Source organism: Penicillium oxalicum, chromosome IV (assembly GCF_001723175.1).
Source record: "Penicillium oxalicum strain HP7-1 chromosome IV, whole genome shotgun sequence".
NCBI classification, from domain to species: Eukaryota; Fungi; Ascomycota; class Eurotiomycetes; order Eurotiales; family Aspergillaceae; genus Penicillium; species Penicillium oxalicum.
In genome coordinates, this window is record NC_064653.1 from 1,770,992 (window position 1) to 1,787,754 (window position 16,763).

The 16,763-nt window shown below is 51.3% G+C and overlaps 6 protein-coding genes across 6 annotated transcripts; 2 read left to right on the forward strand and 4 right to left on the reverse strand.

Annotated features, from left to right (window-relative positions):
- Positions 1-681: 681 nt before the first annotated feature.
- Positions 682-1,483, reverse strand: POX_d05391 (Small nuclear ribonucleoprotein Sm D2; the record flags this gene model as incomplete). The annotated part of the gene is made up of 4 exons (XM_050114238.1): positions 682-724; positions 856-1,104; positions 1,354-1,386; positions 1,455-1,483. The coding sequence occupies 4 exons, from the start codon at positions 1,481-1,483 to the stop codon at positions 682-684; spliced, it is 354 nt and encodes a 117-aa protein (XP_049969189.1).
- A 769-nt stretch (positions 1,484-2,252) lies between these two features.
- POX_d05392 (uncharacterized protein) lies at positions 2,253-5,862 on the forward strand (the record flags this gene model as incomplete). Its single annotated transcript, XM_050114239.1, has 2 exons — positions 2,253-2,446; positions 2,511-5,862. The coding sequence occupies 2 exons, from the start codon at positions 2,253-2,255 to the stop codon at positions 5,860-5,862; spliced, it is 3,546 nt and encodes a 1,181-aa protein (XP_049969190.1).
- A 784-nt stretch (positions 5,863-6,646) lies between these two features.
- Positions 6,647-7,254, reverse strand: POX_d05393 (uncharacterized protein; the record flags this gene model as incomplete). Its single annotated transcript, XM_050114240.1, has 3 exons — positions 6,647-6,717; positions 6,807-6,861; positions 7,009-7,254. The coding sequence occupies 3 exons, from the start codon at positions 7,252-7,254 to the stop codon at positions 6,647-6,649; spliced, it is 372 nt and encodes a 123-aa protein (XP_049969191.1).
- Positions 7,255-8,519: 1,265 nt separating this feature from the next.
- On the forward strand, positions 8,520-9,971 carry POX_d05394 (uncharacterized protein; the record flags this gene model as incomplete). Its single annotated transcript, XM_050114241.1, has 1 exon — positions 8,520-9,971. The coding sequence occupies one exon, from the start codon at positions 8,520-8,522 to the stop codon at positions 9,969-9,971; it is 1,452 nt and encodes a 483-aa protein (XP_049969192.1).
- Positions 9,972-10,248: 277 nt separating this feature from the next.
- On the reverse strand, positions 10,249-11,285 carry POX_d05395 (Transport protein particle subunit trs31; the record flags this gene model as incomplete). Its single annotated transcript, XM_050114242.1, has 3 exons — positions 10,249-10,398; positions 10,568-10,919; positions 11,005-11,285. The coding sequence occupies 3 exons, from the start codon at positions 11,283-11,285 to the stop codon at positions 10,249-10,251; spliced, it is 783 nt and encodes a 260-aa protein (XP_049969193.1).
- Positions 11,286-14,410: 3,125 nt separating this feature from the next.
- On the reverse strand, positions 14,411-16,279 carry POX_d05396 (putative kinase; the record flags this gene model as incomplete). Its single annotated transcript, XM_050114243.1, has 4 exons — positions 14,411-14,567; positions 14,638-14,914; positions 15,011-16,163; positions 16,235-16,279. The coding sequence occupies 4 exons, from the start codon at positions 16,277-16,279 to the stop codon at positions 14,411-14,413; spliced, it is 1,632 nt and encodes a 543-aa protein (XP_049969194.1).
- Positions 16,280-16,763: the final 484 nt, after the last annotated feature.

Here is a 16,763-nt window from a genome sequence, read left to right on the forward strand (position 1 = left end):
ATCTATAGCGTTGCTGCGCGCCGGGGAGAGGGATCATTTCAGTTAGTCAAAGTCTCTGATTCTTTGGACTTCAAGACGAGCGTGGGGATCTGCTACATTCACGAGATCTCCCCAACGATTTGACGCTTTCGGAGCACACAAGCCTCCAATCAGAAGACTATTTCGCTTTGACAATAGTGACTCGAAAACAGAGATTACCAAGTGGAAATGCTCTATGGATACGAGAAAATGGAGCGTGTAAATCTGGCCCTTCTTTTGATGGATCTATAGCGGAAAAACAAAGATCTTGACACCATTGCACATTTCATTTTTCATTCGTCCATATTTTGTGAGCATCGGCCAGGGTGCCGTTACAGGCCGACTTGAACTCAGAAAGCTAAGCTCTGGCTAGGACTAGCGGTGACCGAATGCAAGGGCGGAGGGGCATTTGCAGTCGGGGTGGCAGGAGGTAAGAGAGAAAAAAAAAGGGTATCGAGATCGACAACATGGCAAAGTCTCTGGCCCCGCAGAATGTCGAGCGCGGGAGCAGAGGCTTCAAGGGCACGGAAGCATTTGCACAAAATACGGGGATCAGTAGCCCCGTCGAATTCTAACACAGACAACGCGGGCTCTGGCGACCCCAGTACGATAAGTGTGCGCGATAAGAAATACGGTAGTGATAGCCCAGGTGAAGTACCAAGCTCAGCTAAGCAGAACGAGGATGACAGAATCGCCGCGAAGGAACCTGGAGGGAAATAATTGTCAGTCAACGGGAGGGGGAGAGATCACAAAAAGTCATGTGCAGGTTGAACGCAAGAAGCTTGAACCCCCTCGACGCAAGTTGGGTTTCGAGAGCGGCCCGGCGAGTGAACGTACATCTTGCTGACGAAGCGTTCCTTGTTCACACCCTTGCCCTTATTGCCCTTGGGCTTATCAGTCCACATTTCCTTCACATTTTCCAGCACCATGTTGCAATGACGGTCGAAAGCCTTCACCCGAGCGAGTAGCTTGCGGTTGTTGCGGCAAGAGATCAGAACTTGGGTGTGTGTGCGAGTGGCGGTCTGGAGGAGCGAGAGAGGGCCAGCCGTGAGCTCGTGCTCTTCAACGAGGGCGACCTCATATTCACTATGGTAGATCCAACGCACAGTTAGTCGTCCGTATCCGATTCAGAGCCCGCATGTGTCAAAACGTGACAAGGCCGAGGAGAGGACGGGAGATGTCGTCGGGAATCATCAAAGTCACCAGCACAATGTCTGGACCAGAGTTCGGCACAAGGTGGAAGCACATGATTTGATGAAGAAACATAGTCCAAGCAAACTTGCACTGCAGCTGGTGGTGGGGGCAACTGAGATGGAAGGACATAAATGCACATACGTGAGCTCGCTCTTGGGCTTGTTGAGCAGGTCTCTGCGGAGATCGGAGAAGTCAGCGAAGCTTCATCAGATTGAGAGTGAGTCACATTTTCGAGCTCTTACTGGATCTTGGGGTCTGGAGCGGTCGCCATGGTGTGTAAGAGGTGGGGTATAAAAAGGTCTTAGATGCTCTTCGTCTTCTCAGTCCCAGCGATACGGCGTGGCCGTCAAGTTCGATAATCGATATCACATGACTTCGTGACCCGGAAGTGTTATGTGCCTTATAGACAAGGCACCAAGTGCTGTACGCGGTAGGCTGCGTCACGTCGCGTCCACGCATGTTGCTCGGCGGATAGCTTCAACCCGCGTATGCAAGGCTTGCTTTCTTCCCTCTTAACCCACGTCCGCTTTCCTTGCTTCTCTTGATCTCCCCACTTTTCTTTCTCCTCCATCTTACCTGCAAATGTAAGTAATTCCAACTTTCAGGATCCCCTATTGGTCTTGTCCTGGAAATTATTTTGCAAGAAGCGGTCAACTTCGCGGACGTTGCTAGGGACTTTTGGCCGTCTATGACCTTGCTAACATTCCTGCGCTCCAGCTTTTCCCCTCTAGTGGGCTGCACAGTTGCTTATCGATTCTCCCGGGCGACAGATTCAACAGTTGCTCGGTCTGGACCCGCCCGCCCTTTTCCACTTCCCCCGTTATCCCTGCCGGCCTTTCACCCAAAGCGAATAAATCTCCCGTCATCGCACACTCCCAGCCAAGTCAGACTTGGACAGTCTCTGCGTGCTACACCCTCACCTTGCTAAGCATCGACGCTGTCTCTATCCACCGCACTCTTTCGGTCTTTGCCCACTGTCAATTTTCGACAATTCATCTCCGCTTGGCTATTTGCATGGTTTACAGAAAGAATTCGTTGAGATGGAATCGCAGGACGGTATTACCGTCCGCCCCATGAGACTGAAGGTCCTGTACACATTCGACAACGAGAATAAGACGAACTGTTTGGCTCGTTGGCCGCATGTGCTGGACCTTCAGACCGCTTACCTGGATGAGCAGACTCAAATCGGAGTCATTGAATTGAAGACATGCATTCAGGCCATCGTCTCTGCCAGGTTGGCCCGCCCCATCTCCCCATAAAGGTCTAAAGAGATAGAAAACTTACGTGGAATGACTTAGTCCCGAATTGGTGGCCCAATTGGGCAGAGACTACACAGTCTACGCATACGACTACTCTGAGTACGAGACGCCCTTGGTTGGTCAGGGAATGTTGTCATGGGTGCTCGCGTCTGCCTCGCCCACACCAGATGCCCCCGCTCATCAATCCAAGACAATGGTAACAGGTCGTGTGTGCAAGAACCCAATGGGTCTTTTCTCCAAAGGCGTTCATGAGACGCTGGAAGTCAAACTTCGGCTTGTTCCCGTGCCCACGGTGATGCAAAGCGAATATCTGGACAGCATGCAAAAGTATCGTGAACTGAGCAACTTCATCCCTCACGATTTCGACGCACAGTCCTGGACGGCTTTTCTGAGACAGAATCCATCCCTGCTTGAGGCTTCAAGGAATCAAAGTCAGAGCCGTGGACCTTCGCCAATGGATCAATCCGGCATCGAGCGCGTTCACCGGCTTCTGAGTGACGGCACCACGCCGCGAGAATACCCCGCTTATTCCACCAACGAGTCGATCCGGTCATCCTCGCCAACCCACTCGTTCGGTCCTCCTAGCCGAATGTCCACTCCAGCAGGAACTCGCACGCCTACGCATAACCACCAGAGTCTTCAGTCCCGCCAGAGCTTCTCTCACAGTGACAATATTCGTCCTTCATCGAGTGCCTCGATGCAGGAAAGCGACTTCCACACCCACCAGCTTGGCAACCGTGCGCGCAGAGACTCATTCCAATCAGGCTACGGTAGCGGAGGAGAGGACATCGCGGAGCCTCAGCAAAGGAAGCGCGCCAAACTTTACCAGGCTGGCTGGCCAGGAAAATCGGATATGAACATCGAACGGCAACCAAGCTCTCTGCGAGTAGCTGCCAGTACCGCCGCCTCTGTTCGAATTCATCGTCCCACTCCGATCAACCCCGTCACCCGCACTGAGCAATCGCAGGATGAGCCAGTTCGCCCGCCCACTCCGATCTCTCATCCATCCAGCTTTTCTCGACGGGCGCGACTGCCGTCAAGTCTGTTGCGCGAGAGCTCCACGCATAGCAACAGCTCCTACGCATCTCCTTACCACAACAGTGATGATTTATCGCAGGAGCAGAATGCACACTCGCCTGAGGAGCGTTATCAGGGCATCTTTGAGCCAGCTTTTAACATGCCCTCGTCGCCCCCCGTCATGGAATCTCGATTTTCATCCCGATCAAGCCCCAACTTGCCTCCACTCTTGATTGACGCGGATTCGGGCTTCATGAGTGGCGGGCTGGATGACTTCATCGACGACAGTGCCGCTACTCCCGTGGAAGACTCCCAAAAACCCAATTATCGCCAGACGACTGGTGAGAAACGCTCACGTTCCGTATTATCGACGGTTCAAGCCACGTCTCCCGCGAGTGCTATTGGTTTAGTTTCTGAAGTCATGACCGATGCGATGACAGCCAGCGAAGCTCCAACGGATTTAAAGTCACAGCAGGCTGTCCAAGTACCCCGGCCGAGTACTTCATCTGGGTCAAGACCCTCTTCGCGTATGAGCATCCGACCAACGCCCAAGCCACTGGCACCTGCTCCCATGTCGCAAAGCGAAATAGAGCAGCTTCTGAGAGGCACCCCAGCCAGTGATCCTGTCGTTCATATCCAGCCCACGCGCCAACACTCACAGGCCGCTGCAGGCCCCATGAGTGACTTCTCTATCGTGGAGACACCCGCGCCCCAGCCCGAATGTACCCGGAAGGCGCCTCGCAGTGGGGGCGCAGCGCGCAGAGCCATGCAGGTTCAGGCACGTCTGGATGCGGCCATTGCGAGCGGTGCCGTTCCCCCTTATTGCGAGAACTGCGGGTCCATCGAAACGCCTACGTGGAGAAGGGCTTGGACGAAAGATGTCGTTGGCAGTGAACAAGATGCAAAAGAAATGAAGCCACGTGGGCTTCTTTTCTGGGAGGCTCTTGAGAGGAATGACAAGCAAGAAGTTGCCAAATTCAGACTTTACAAAAAGGGTCTTGGAATTACTCCCGAGGATAATGGCTGGAGTCAATTGCTTCTCTGCAACCCATGCGGACTGTGGCTACACAAGTTCAAAAGCATGCGTCCAGAAAACCGGTGGAATAATAAGGCCACCGCATCCACAGCGGACGGAAAGCACAAGCGCTCTTCTCGGAATCGCAAACAGAGTGGCGGACCTCTGTCAAAACCCTCCACACGGACTCGCAGCAAGGCTACCGCCGCTCGCCCGGCCCAGTCTTCTCCTGCCCCCACCGATATCTCATCCGCGCAGAATGAGGAGGGTGAGACCCCCAACGCCGAAAGTTATGAGGACCCCAGTCAGGATCGTCAACAAGCTCAGAATCCTGAAAACGAAGCAGATTATCCGAGTAAAAGGAGACGGGCGAACAGTGCAGAGCCGACCAGATCGAGCGAGAAGTCTTGCTGGGACCAAGACGAAGCTCGTGATGCTTTGCGACTCGCCATCCAGTCAAGTCCGGCCAGAAATCTCGACACCCGGAAATTTTCTGCCCCCGACGAGACAAACTTAACTCCTAAGCCTGTACGTCGTGCCCTTTTTGCGTCTTCTCAGAAGGAAGGAGCGCTGAAGGAACTGGGCCCGTCAATGGTGAACAGCTGCTCGCCCCGTCGCAGCCCTCGTCTTTCCAAGACCGAGAAGCAAATGCAGGCAAAAGAGAATCTGGAGCCCTCACACGATGCCGTTAACGACCTTTTCGAAGACTCGGCTTTGGATTTTGACCTTCCTGTCAGTCCTACTCCTCGGCGCCGACCCACACGTGCTGCGCTGCAGGAGAGACGTCAGTCCTTGCCCTGCAACTCCCCTACGAGCCTCAAGCGGAAAGATGTCACCGCTTCCACCGCCACTCGGCTGAGTGCCGAACGCTTGCAGCGTATCCAAGGAAGTCCAGGGCGGTCCCCTCGTGTGGACACTTCCCCCCAAAAATCGCCTTCTAAGCATGGCAACTCAGTGTTGTCCGATTGCGGGTTTCACTCCGAAGCATTCGCACCTCTAGATGGTATGATTCTCGATATCTTTGATGAGCTGCCCACCAGCGTCAATTCATTCCAATTGTCAAACGACAAGTTCCCCGGCAGCAATTGGGCGGACTGGCTTCCCTCCAATTACGTCTCTCCCGCCGCGTCGGATGATGAGAACAACCCACCTGAGGATCTCATCGATGCAATTCTCTCGGATCCGGCTATCCTCAAAGAGAACATGCCAGGCGCGGAATTCAATTCTTTCAACTTCGCCACGGGCGTTATTCCAGACTCGGGCTTCTACAGCTCTGACGTTCTTCAGGCGGATGTCGTTGCTTCCAATGTGGCAAAACTTCCTCAGGAGTCTGATCAGTCCGCGATGCCTGATGCATGATCGTTGACGGTATTGGTGCACTACTTCTTTTTTTCCTCTGTGATGCGATATTGTTTTGCTTTTGCTTTGACCTTCTCTGTTATCTTTGACTATTAGCGTCGGCGTTTTGGGATATGGATGAGTACTCTATGACCCGCTCTTGTTCTGGATTTTTGATGCCAGAGATTGATCCCCTTGTTAGACTGGCCACGCCTCTGAGTCGTGTGGTGATTTCTGTTTTAGTAATACATTATGACCGGAAACCAGATAGATGGCTTTCCAAGCAGCTTTTGTGCCAAATCAAAATACAATTTAATACACAAGAACAATCTACAGTTTAGCATTTTGCATGTCTTTCGGTGGAGTCATAGCTGAGACTTGATGCTAACCCTAGAGGTCGGGATTTACGCACGGAGAATTGGACCCGCATCTATGTGTAGGAGGTTCATCCATAACCAAACTCACGGCGCATCCATCTATTTATCAATCTCCAATGAAGAGTGGATGAAGAAAGTTGAGTCCGGTTGGTAATCCTGAAACAAAAATCTGCCTCGTCATATGAGTAAATTCTCTTACCGAGGCCAACAAGTCAACAATCTCCCAAATCGTCAGTAGAAAGATACCCAATTGATCATGAATTCGTCCGTTATATGCAAGCTCTTGGAACATAGAGGCGGACGATGGAACGGGATAAAGGCTTGGTATGGATACCTTGAATTACCAGTCGAGTCCCATCTCCTCGCCTCCGAAAGTCTTCCCTCTCGAAAGCTCTCCACCCAGCCCCCAGCTTCCCCTAATTGCCCTTTTATTCGCCATCGTAGAAAATAGATTTGAAGCGGTGCGTGGCCTCCACAACTTGCTCATAGATCTTGTAGTCTGTAACCCCCACCGCAAACATTAGTTATCTTTACAGCTGGACCTAGATGCTCGTCTATTCCCACAAGCGAGGCGCATCATAAACGTACCACAGTCAGAGGGATTGCCCCAGTCTGTTGTGCCCAATACTCGAATGCCCAGCCCCTAGAAGAAGAATCGCCGTTAGCTCCCAGTCTTGTCCTCTGGTTCCCAGAATATGTCCCTGTGCAGCAGGACACTACGACAAGCTTCCGCCACACGTAAAGACTCCTCCTGATCCCAAGCAAGGTCCGATGCATGCAGCTAGCCTACCTGGCCACCTTCCAAGTCGGTCACCTTTCCGACGACCTCGACAAGTTTTCCCATCTGGAGGTGTGAATCCGGCTTCAAGAGAAGCGTCACGTCACCATTGTTACCGCATGTAAGCGTTGCTTGGTCGCCGCGAAGTCCAGACACAGTGCCGAGGATACGAACTGTATGTGTTGAGCGTGGGCCGGAGCTGGAGGGGTGGAAAGCATTAAGATGGCTTGGGAGAATGCGTGGGGTTTGAAGAGACATGTTGAAAATGTTTATCGCAAAAGACCTCACTGACGGAGAACCGAGAGTTTTGTATTTGAGAATTGATAGTTGGCCAGGACACGGCTGTCGAAATCGTGAGCTCTCAATGAGGCGTTGATGATCATTGAAGAGATCCGATGCCGTAGTTTCGTGACGCGATACGCGGACGCGTGGTCACGTGAATCTCCAATAGTTAAAGCCCCGGCGATGACGATTTCCAACCCGAGTCGATGGATGGCGTGAAATCTGTAAGAAGCGATAATCTCACACCGAATGGACTACATACTGATGCATAGAGTCATATTAAAATTACTCAACGATAGCACCCTTACATGTCAACTTTATCGCCCACCCAGGAAGTTGACACTTATTTACCTCATCAATTTCACCCAGCGGAGATATATCTCCACACCCATACCTACAGTCGACATGGGACTGGCTTTTGATGCCGGAAAATAGTCAAAGACCTGGGTACCTGAGGCAGATACACCTTATCGATGAAAGTTACCTAAGTCTCACGCGATCTATAGTCTACTCATGCTATAGCTATTCATCATGCCTTTTCATGCTACACTGGAGCTCTTCGTTGATCCTCGATCCGTCTGCACCCGACAGGCAACTCAAAATTGACTATTTTGACAATAATGAGTAGCTACTGGAGGCACCGTGGGAGTGCCTACCACAATAGTCGGGTCCAAAATATGTAGTAGCTATCTACCTCGATTTTTTCCGAGCCAGATACCTCCATTTAATTTTATGGAGAATTGACAAAGTCCAAGGAACAAAAGTCGAGTATTGGACGTAGTAATGCCCAGTTTTGGTGAATTAGACCGGTCCCGACTCGCTCAGGCAGGTGAGTTTCCGCGTGGAATCACCCGAAAAATCGAGATCAGCTTATAATTTCGGTCACAAACATTACCTGTATTGTTGGAATCGAAGGTGGAGGGAGGGAGACTACGTACAAAAGAAGTAACCTTGGGTTCGGTGATTAGAATTGTTGGATTACTTCTTTCCTCAAGATAGATGAACGAATTGAACCCCCCAGCGTCATCTCCTATCACCACGTGACCTTATCAATATCATCTGAAACCGAAGCTCGACTTTCCAATGGCGCGCGCGCAGCCACGATAAGAAAAATAGCTTTGCAGCCTTTGGTTTCGATCGCCCGGCGAATCGCATCATTCATTTCATAAAACCCGAGCCTATTTTTGTGACAGTGCAATTCCAACCAGAAGCGGCCTCAGATTGTCCACTTTTCCACCACCATGCCGCCTCCACTTCCTTCCCATCATCGCGGGATGACCGCGAACCCGATTAGGCCTGGCCGCTACCGACCAGGCAAGGCAGTCGCCGAGGAACCCTCGTCCGATGAAGAGGAAGAGGAAGAGGAGCAAGACGTCGAGGCCAAGAAGGAGTTAGAACGAAGGCGCCGCGCGGAGGAGCAGCGGAGGAGGCGGCAACAGGCTCCCACAGCCAGCTCATTTCCATCAGCTGCGGTTCAAAAGAGCCAACCAGAAGAAGATGAGGACGAGGAAGGCTTTGTGACAGACGAGGAGGATATTGATCAGCCCCATGCGATCACGAAGGAGGCGCAGACATCAACAGTCTCAAGAACAGCGCCCGAGACAAGGTCCGTAGCAAGTGATGACGACGAGAAAGCCCGCGACGACGACAAAGATGAAGAAGAAGAAGAGGAGGAGGAGGAAAGTTCGGAAGAGGACAGCAGCTCAGAGGATGAGGCTCCACGACGAATGTTGATTCGTCCTACATTTATCAAAAAGGACAAGAGAGGCAATGCCGGTGGCCAGGGCGCAGAAGCCTCAACTGCACGCTCTATCAGTGCAGCCGACTCTGCAGCCGAGAATGAAGCCAGACGTGTCCAGCGACAAGAGCTAGCCGATCAATTGGTGCGCGATCAGCTTGAGAAGGAAGCTATCGCGCGTTCTGCAGCAAATAAGGCATGGGATGATGACGATCTCGCAGAAGCCGACGACGAAGCTGCCATTGACGACCGCGACGGGATTGACCCAGAAGCCGAATATGCTGCGTGGAAACTGCGGGAATTGAAACGTGTGAAGCGTGAGCGCGAAGCAATCGAAGAGGCCGAAAAAGAACGCGAAGAGGTGGAGCGCCGGCGCAACCTCACCGCGGAGGAGCGGGATCGTGAGGATCGCGAATTCATCGCAAAACAGAACGAAGAGCGCGAGGCGAATCGGGGTCAGACTGGGTTTATGCAACGCTACTTCCACAAGGGTGCCTTCTTCCGGGATGAACAGGAGCGCGAGGGTCTGGATCAACGCAATGTGATGGGTCGCCGATTCGCCGACGAGGTCGCGGTTGAGACATTACCACAGTACATGCAGATTCGTGATATGACCAAGCTTGGAAAGAAAGGTCGTACTCGCTATCGTGATTTGAAGACGGAGGATACCGGACGCTTCGGCGACGGCCTTGAACATCGACGGCGCCAAAACGCTCCGCCGGTCGGGGTTACAGACGAGCGATTCATGCCTGATCGAGGTGACGACCGAGGACATGGGTCTTCAGGGCCAACCGGGGCCAATGCCAGTGCTGTGCGTCCACGACACAGATCAAGATCGCGATCTCCCAGGAGAGACCGCCATCACGACAGAAGTCGATCAAGAGAGCGTAGGAAACGCAGTCCATCCCCATATGACGACCGCGACAAGAGGCGACGGGTAGAAGGCACTTCATGATGACGCTCTCGTTAACATGAGACGCCAGAGAAGCAGCCTTTGAGGAAGTCTGCTTTTGTATAGTACAGGCATTGAATAGCGATTACCCTTACAGCAGAATTGAGCTCTATGGTAAAACCATGACCTTCGCCGGGAAGGTCCATTTTTCTTGTCTTGGTGATCATTATTTCTAGATTTCCCTCCATCACCCATCAGGTCTTTATAAATCGTAATTATATGCGAAAAGCGCCTGCATCGGGCCACCTAATTGCATATCCCCGGAGATTCTCGTTCGGCCCTACGTAAGACGTACCTTTCGGATAGCCGTCAGGCAGACAAAAGTGGTCACGTCGGTAAAAGGACTTTCGTCACGGCGTACCAGGCCGGTGTTGGCCAACGTTTCCCCGTGCAGGGCAAGGCATGCTTGATTCTCGGGCATTGAGCGCATCTGCGGACAGCCCGTCAATCTCCGGTACGAGACGTTTATTTGATGCCCGATCGCTCCAGCACCTTCTCCCTCTCCATGACGCTTTCTCCGAAACTCAGCAAGAAGACCGTTCGACTTGGCCACATCTCCGTTGGCTGATTGTGCGCGGACACCTTGGCCTCGAACCCACAGCCGTCACAGACGCCTTCAATAATACCGCCACAAATGCCGCGCAATTGAGCTGATTCATTTCCCGCGGCACACTAATGTAGGTATTGACGAGCGGATCGTTGTCCGTAATCATGTATTCATTCGGGGTGTCTGGGGAGACCGAATGCTCGAGGGCGTCGGCTGAGCGGCCAAATAACAGGCGCCAAAGCGGACCGTGGATGAGATGGAGAAGAGTAAGGATGCGAAGTGGACGATTGGGCGGAGAGGAGGACGTTGAGGAGCTGGAGAGGGCAGAGGATGAAGTTGTCGTTGTACGGTAAAACAGGAGATCGAGGAGACGAAGACCGAGCGGGTATCCTTGTTCATTCAAACTGGAAAAAGTAGAGAATCAGTAATTTTGACTCTTGCTTTTTATCGTCAGATCCCCTCTGCTCCAACCACGGGTCAGTCACGCACCGCTTCTCCAGATCTTGAATGCCTGTTACCCGGCGCTGCGCATATGTGACCATCTCGGCAAAGAGATACGCGAAGCTGGCTCGGCTGAGCTCTGCATTTCGGCTTCGATTCAAGTGTCGGTCGTAAATTGTCTTGCGATTTGATGGCACACGTAGACCTTGCGAGGGTTGAGGTGTTGATGATTGCTGTAGATTTTGTGACTTGTCGCTTGACATGGGCTGCGGTGTAGCCACGGCGTTGTTCATCGACAGCATCGCCGAGTGTCTGGGCGGTGCCGCCATGATAAAATCGCGGGGCTGCGAATGGTTCAGATGAGTTGGGCAATCGAGTGATGGAATTCGTGTGTCGAATTGATGCTTCGAAGCTGTTGTGAGGTACTTCGGACCAAGACTGCGATAGCGAGCACGACCTGGTAGGAATCAGACAGGGAGGGTCCGGTTGTGGTGAAGCTATGGACGATATCGATAACTACGCAAGATCTACGGTGGAGCACATTGCCCGGGAATGCAAGTCTTAGTGGTTTGAGAAACCACCGACAAGCGCATGAAACTTCTACGGTACAAAGAGAAAAATTTATAGAAGTTACTGGGAGATGTTTTATGTGGAAATATGATTGAATTTTGATATGCATATACTAGGAGAACTCAAGGCAAAAACCGTGGAGTTGACTGAGCAGACGCGCGAGCCAGAAAACGCTATCGACGCAAGGAATGTTTGCCTTTAGCCAACAAACCTGACGTCGTCGCACAATCTCAGGCTCTTCCACGTCGCCAAAAAAACCACCAGCTGATGCTAATCTAAAATCTGCGAACCGAGCATGTTAGCAGGGTGCAGGTTCAAGTCAAAATCGCCGCAAGACTGCATAGCGTGACCAGCAATTTCAATCAGACATCCAAGGAAGTTATGCGCTCAACACCATCTTGTGATTAGGTTCGACGATGGCTAGCGTGGAAACTGCGAATGTAGGAAAAATTTTCATCATAGAAATGGGTTGCCCAGAACAGACAACCCTTGCTGGTCGATCGCGACAGAAGACAAAACGGCAAAACAAGCTCAACTTACCATCTGCTAGTGAATACCGCGTAGGATTTTGGTGTTGAATGTTGCCAAGCCAGTGAGGAATCTGCGCAAGATCGCATTAGATCTTTTTGCATCAATCCAGTAGACTGTAGCAACGAAGGTAGTGAGAATGGAAAGACGGGAAGAAATTGTCGACAGGGTTTTATATGCCCGGGTGGATTCACGGTGCTCAGGTGGGTCTCTTCTGTTCTGGGCCTAGCCTTCGTATCACATGATATCCACGTGACCTAACACGGTGAAGGAGGCCGAGAACTGACCAGGGCTCCACTCTGAAGACGGATCAACGCGAAATTTCCAGAACTTTCGTGAGAACTGGAGGCTGCCCTGATAAACAGAATAACGGTCAGATATGCACGGCCAAATTACTTATAGGTCAATTGCTAGAAGCAAAGAGCCAATCAGAGAAAGCGTGGCTTGGCAGAGCATCCTCCTCGACGCCGGAGACAAGTTCAAATGCGACAAAGATTGGTTCCCTTGTGTCCTCCGTCGTCCCTTTGGAACAAAAAGACCCAAAGTTCTTCCTCACCTTCTGCCCGAAAGTTCTCCAGGACGATCACGGTACCAGTGTCTGTGGATTTCGAAAACAGTCAGATGGGATTGTGATATTTGAATCAATCGTGCCAGAATGGGAAGAGGAGAGCCAATTGGCGACACGACTTCACTCGTACAACACAGAAGACTAGTCAAGAGCCAGAGCCTGTACATGTTGCAGCAATTCAGACCTTTTACCGTCTCCGTTGGTTATATTAATAAATGACATGGACGAAAAACTGATCGAGTTAAAGCATTCGAATTCAACGCCAAAGTGTTGTCTTGACAAACAGAGAAGCGAGGGACCTTCCCAGCATGGAATAGAAACTCTCTTATTTCTAACCGAAGGTCCATGGCATCTTGAATCACCCAATTTCAGAGATTGTGTCTATACCAATCAAAAGTAAATCCAAGTTGCTCAGGCTCACCTGAACAAAGTAGATGAAGAAGTCCACGCTTCTCCAGGTCCAAACAGACTTCCCTTTTAGAAAGAAGTTCCTCTTCCAGGAGTTTCTTATCCTCTTCGCTACTTTCTCCGTGTCCTCCATCCAGAAGCATTTTCGTGTGCGCGGCTAATTCTGAAACGGTGACATATCTATTATGCCAGCACTTATCGATAATATGGTCAATCAGTGGATCGTGATCCAGTTTTGGAAACTCCATGTTCTGTAGCAAGTCCACGACCTTGGGACCATGCTCGTAAGGGTCCTCTGTAAGACATTGATCCCCATAAACCTCAACGCCGTAGTTTATCAGGTAGAACAAGGAACCAAGGGCGAATTGCTCTGTTCGAGCGCCTAGGAAGCCAGAAGTTCCACGTTCTCCTTGATCCGTCTCATTGCTATTGAGTATTCTGCCGTATGAAGCCATATAAGCTTCGTGATCCGTCCCGATTTCGCCCGTGCAATCAAAGTCGGATAGCTTGAGGCGGTTGCGATCAAGGAGGACGTTTTCCGGTCGTAGGTCACCATGAGCGAGGTTGAGCGATTCCAGAAAAGCGACAGCTTGAGCGAGATCGTTTATCTATTCCTTTCGTAGGGACAGAGGCTCCAACTTTTCTACTTTTGTAACCACCATAGTTTTCTGGTCCCGAATATAATTGCTTTGTATTCTAGCAAAAAGCGTTATGTCTAATTAAAGTACGTAGTTAGTAGACAAGCTTGTTTACTATAGATAGGGGTAGGTCGTACCTCTCATATACTCGAGAAAGATACCGTTGTCTGAAAGGAGGATACACTGCACAATAGACGGGCAAGGTCGATTTTGTGCAAGAATTCGATATATCCTTAGCTCTTTACAGAATTGATTCCTCTCAAACTCTCCAGATCTCGGGACCTTGACCACAATACGAGGGTGGACTTCGTAAACGAAAGAGATGCCTCCCCCCCCCCAAATCCAGTGCACAGTAGGGAACTGGCTTCGAATATCCATGACGAGATATGCTTGAAGTAGGACGCGATTTTCCAGGAGCGTAAATCGAAGCAAGTCTTCTGTTAGGAAAACCGAGGAAAAAGGGAGCGAGCAAAGAACAAGGAGAGTGCAGGGAAGTGGCGCAAGGACCAGGTGCGCCAGGTGAAAAGACCACGATTTCCCTCCAAAAGCCACGCACAACCATAGCCTTTCCACCGTCACCCGTTTTACTCCGTAATCAAGCCATCCAGTGGCCAGTTATAGAGGGGGAAAATGAAGCAAATGAAGACCAATAAATGTAAGAAAATTTCTCTCCAGACCTCGTCACGAGAATTATATTTGACCACGTGAAAAATATTTATCCCCTATCTCGAGCGCAGTCGGCCTACTTGAAAGCCTTTTGCTTGGTTCGCGAGTTCCAATTCAATGTCTTGGAGATACTGTGTACCCAATCCTCGCCGCGCCGATTTTGCGGCAACACATTGGCAAATGGATATCTTGACGCCGACACGGTTACATAGTCACCGGGATGCAGTTCAACTCTGGCGTTGAGATATGGTCAGCTTTCCTGGGGGTTCAATCGTGGTTAGCACTGGTCGCGAGAGATCGTACCTTTCCCTTCCATCAAAACTAGCCCATGAGCTGGTTCGAGCATCGTATGGTACACCCATGCGCAGGACAATTGTGTCAGGCAGAATGATCGGACGGAATGAGAGTGTGTGGGCACAGATGGCGGTCACCAGAATGACGGGGTTTTCAGGGTGGGAAAGCGAGCCACCGGCTGCAAGATTATACGCTGTGGATCCCGTCGGAGTGGCAACACAAATTCCATCTGCAAGCAGAGTCGTGAAATGCTCATCGTCACCGAACAATTCAATTTGTGACATTGCTGATAACTTTGATTAGTCTTTTCACTTTACAAAGACGGGACAGAGCCACACCTCGGACTGTCACGGGTAGAGAGGGTTGGAGGGGAAAGACAAACTTGGATTTGGACCACGGTCTACAACAACGTCGTTCAGAATCTCATACACTCGATCCGGGGTATGAGTCAATGTGTCCTCCCCTTCTTCCCCGATGATTTCTTCCACCAGGTCCCGACTAGCGAGAGATTTGGCGTCACTGTTCCTCAAGCGCGCTTTGGATCTCATGATGGTGCATTCAAATCGTAGTCTAAGACTGACCACGACGCCTTCTCTGAATGAGCTTTCAAGAATCTTCTGGTAGTCGGCAAAGTCAAACTTGGTCATGAATCCTAAAGAGCCCAGTGAGAAGGAGAGAACGGGAGGTACAATACGCTGGAAGAGCCAGCTCGTATAAAGCACGGTGCCATCCCCACCTAGAGTGACGACAAAGTCAAACAGATGTGGTTGCTCCTGCGCAAGCTTGGGATCCCAGTATATCAATCGATCTTTGGCCGTCGGCTCTTCTTGAATGAGTTGTAGAGCGCCAAAATCGGGATGTGTCTCCAAGCGCCGTTCGACGTAGACGTTATATGACGCATCGCGATCCTTTGACAATAGCCATCGCGTCACCTTCCGTGTGAGGCTGACCAGGGACTCATCATGTGCTTTGCTGACGATGAAGACATTTTTGACGGTCAACTTGAGCTTGATGCTGCCCAGTTTTTTGGACAGCTTGCGCACGTTCCAGGCCATGTCGCTGAGTTGCCGTTTGGTCAGATGCCTCGACTGGACGACCGTCGGCACAGGTTTGAGTATCTTGGTATCACTGTCAAGCACCGAGACCACATCGTTCTCGTCATGAGATTCGGAATCGAGGTTGGGCTCTTCATCACTGAGTGTTCGAATCACGTCCTGCGTCTCTTCGATATGGGTCGTCGGGGGTGTGACCCATTCACCGGCAATGAGCGAATGCACGTAGCACGCTGTGGTCTTGTCGTGCTGGTCAAAGTGCGGTCTCACGCGCGGTTTTTCCATGGTGACGAGGGAGGATTTGCGGCGATGGGTGGAATCTGGGTAGAAGACAACCTGTAGCAAAGGGCCCCCAAGGTGGACGGGCATCGTCAGAATGGCCGTGGATGAATTCGAAAGCAACGCAGGGTCCTGCCGAACCTCTAACTGGTTTTGTTGGAGCTCTGAGTCGCTGATCACTCCAGTAGCAGTACCTCCGCGGCTCTGCACATGTCAGTCTCCAACACTCTCGCGCGGCCACCAGGAGCAGTCCAACAGGGACACTCAACACCTACTTCACCCGCAGCGCCCGTCGACGACGGTCCATGAATCTCGGCCATCGCAAGATCAATTCTTTGAGTTTCAAGGTGCACCTGTTCAGGCTGTCATTGTGGATGCTGTCCGGGTTTTGACTTGGCGGTTGGTTGGCGTGAACATGGAGTTGGAGGTCCCGATGAGTGGGTATGACGTCGCTCCCCTTTTGTGCCCCCGCCAAACAACTCGACCCGTCACTCTCCAAGGCCTCGTGTGGTTTGCCTCGGCCAATGTGTTCCCATTAGACTTTGTGAACCTCATTTTGTGAGGTTGCTTGGCACATCCTATGTAGTAGCGAAAACTTCGGCAGTTGTTTGAAGTTTGTGATGGATCGGGTCTTCGATAACCTTGTGCTGAGGGAGGAAAATGTAGTGTATCCACTGTAGCCGTGAATCTCTCCGAAGCCTCCCAATGGACGCGCGTTTTGGAAGGCTTCTATTATTCGACGAGACGGGCTATCAAGTTCAAGGGTTCAAGACCAGCAGTGAGCCATTGAATACTGATGTGGTT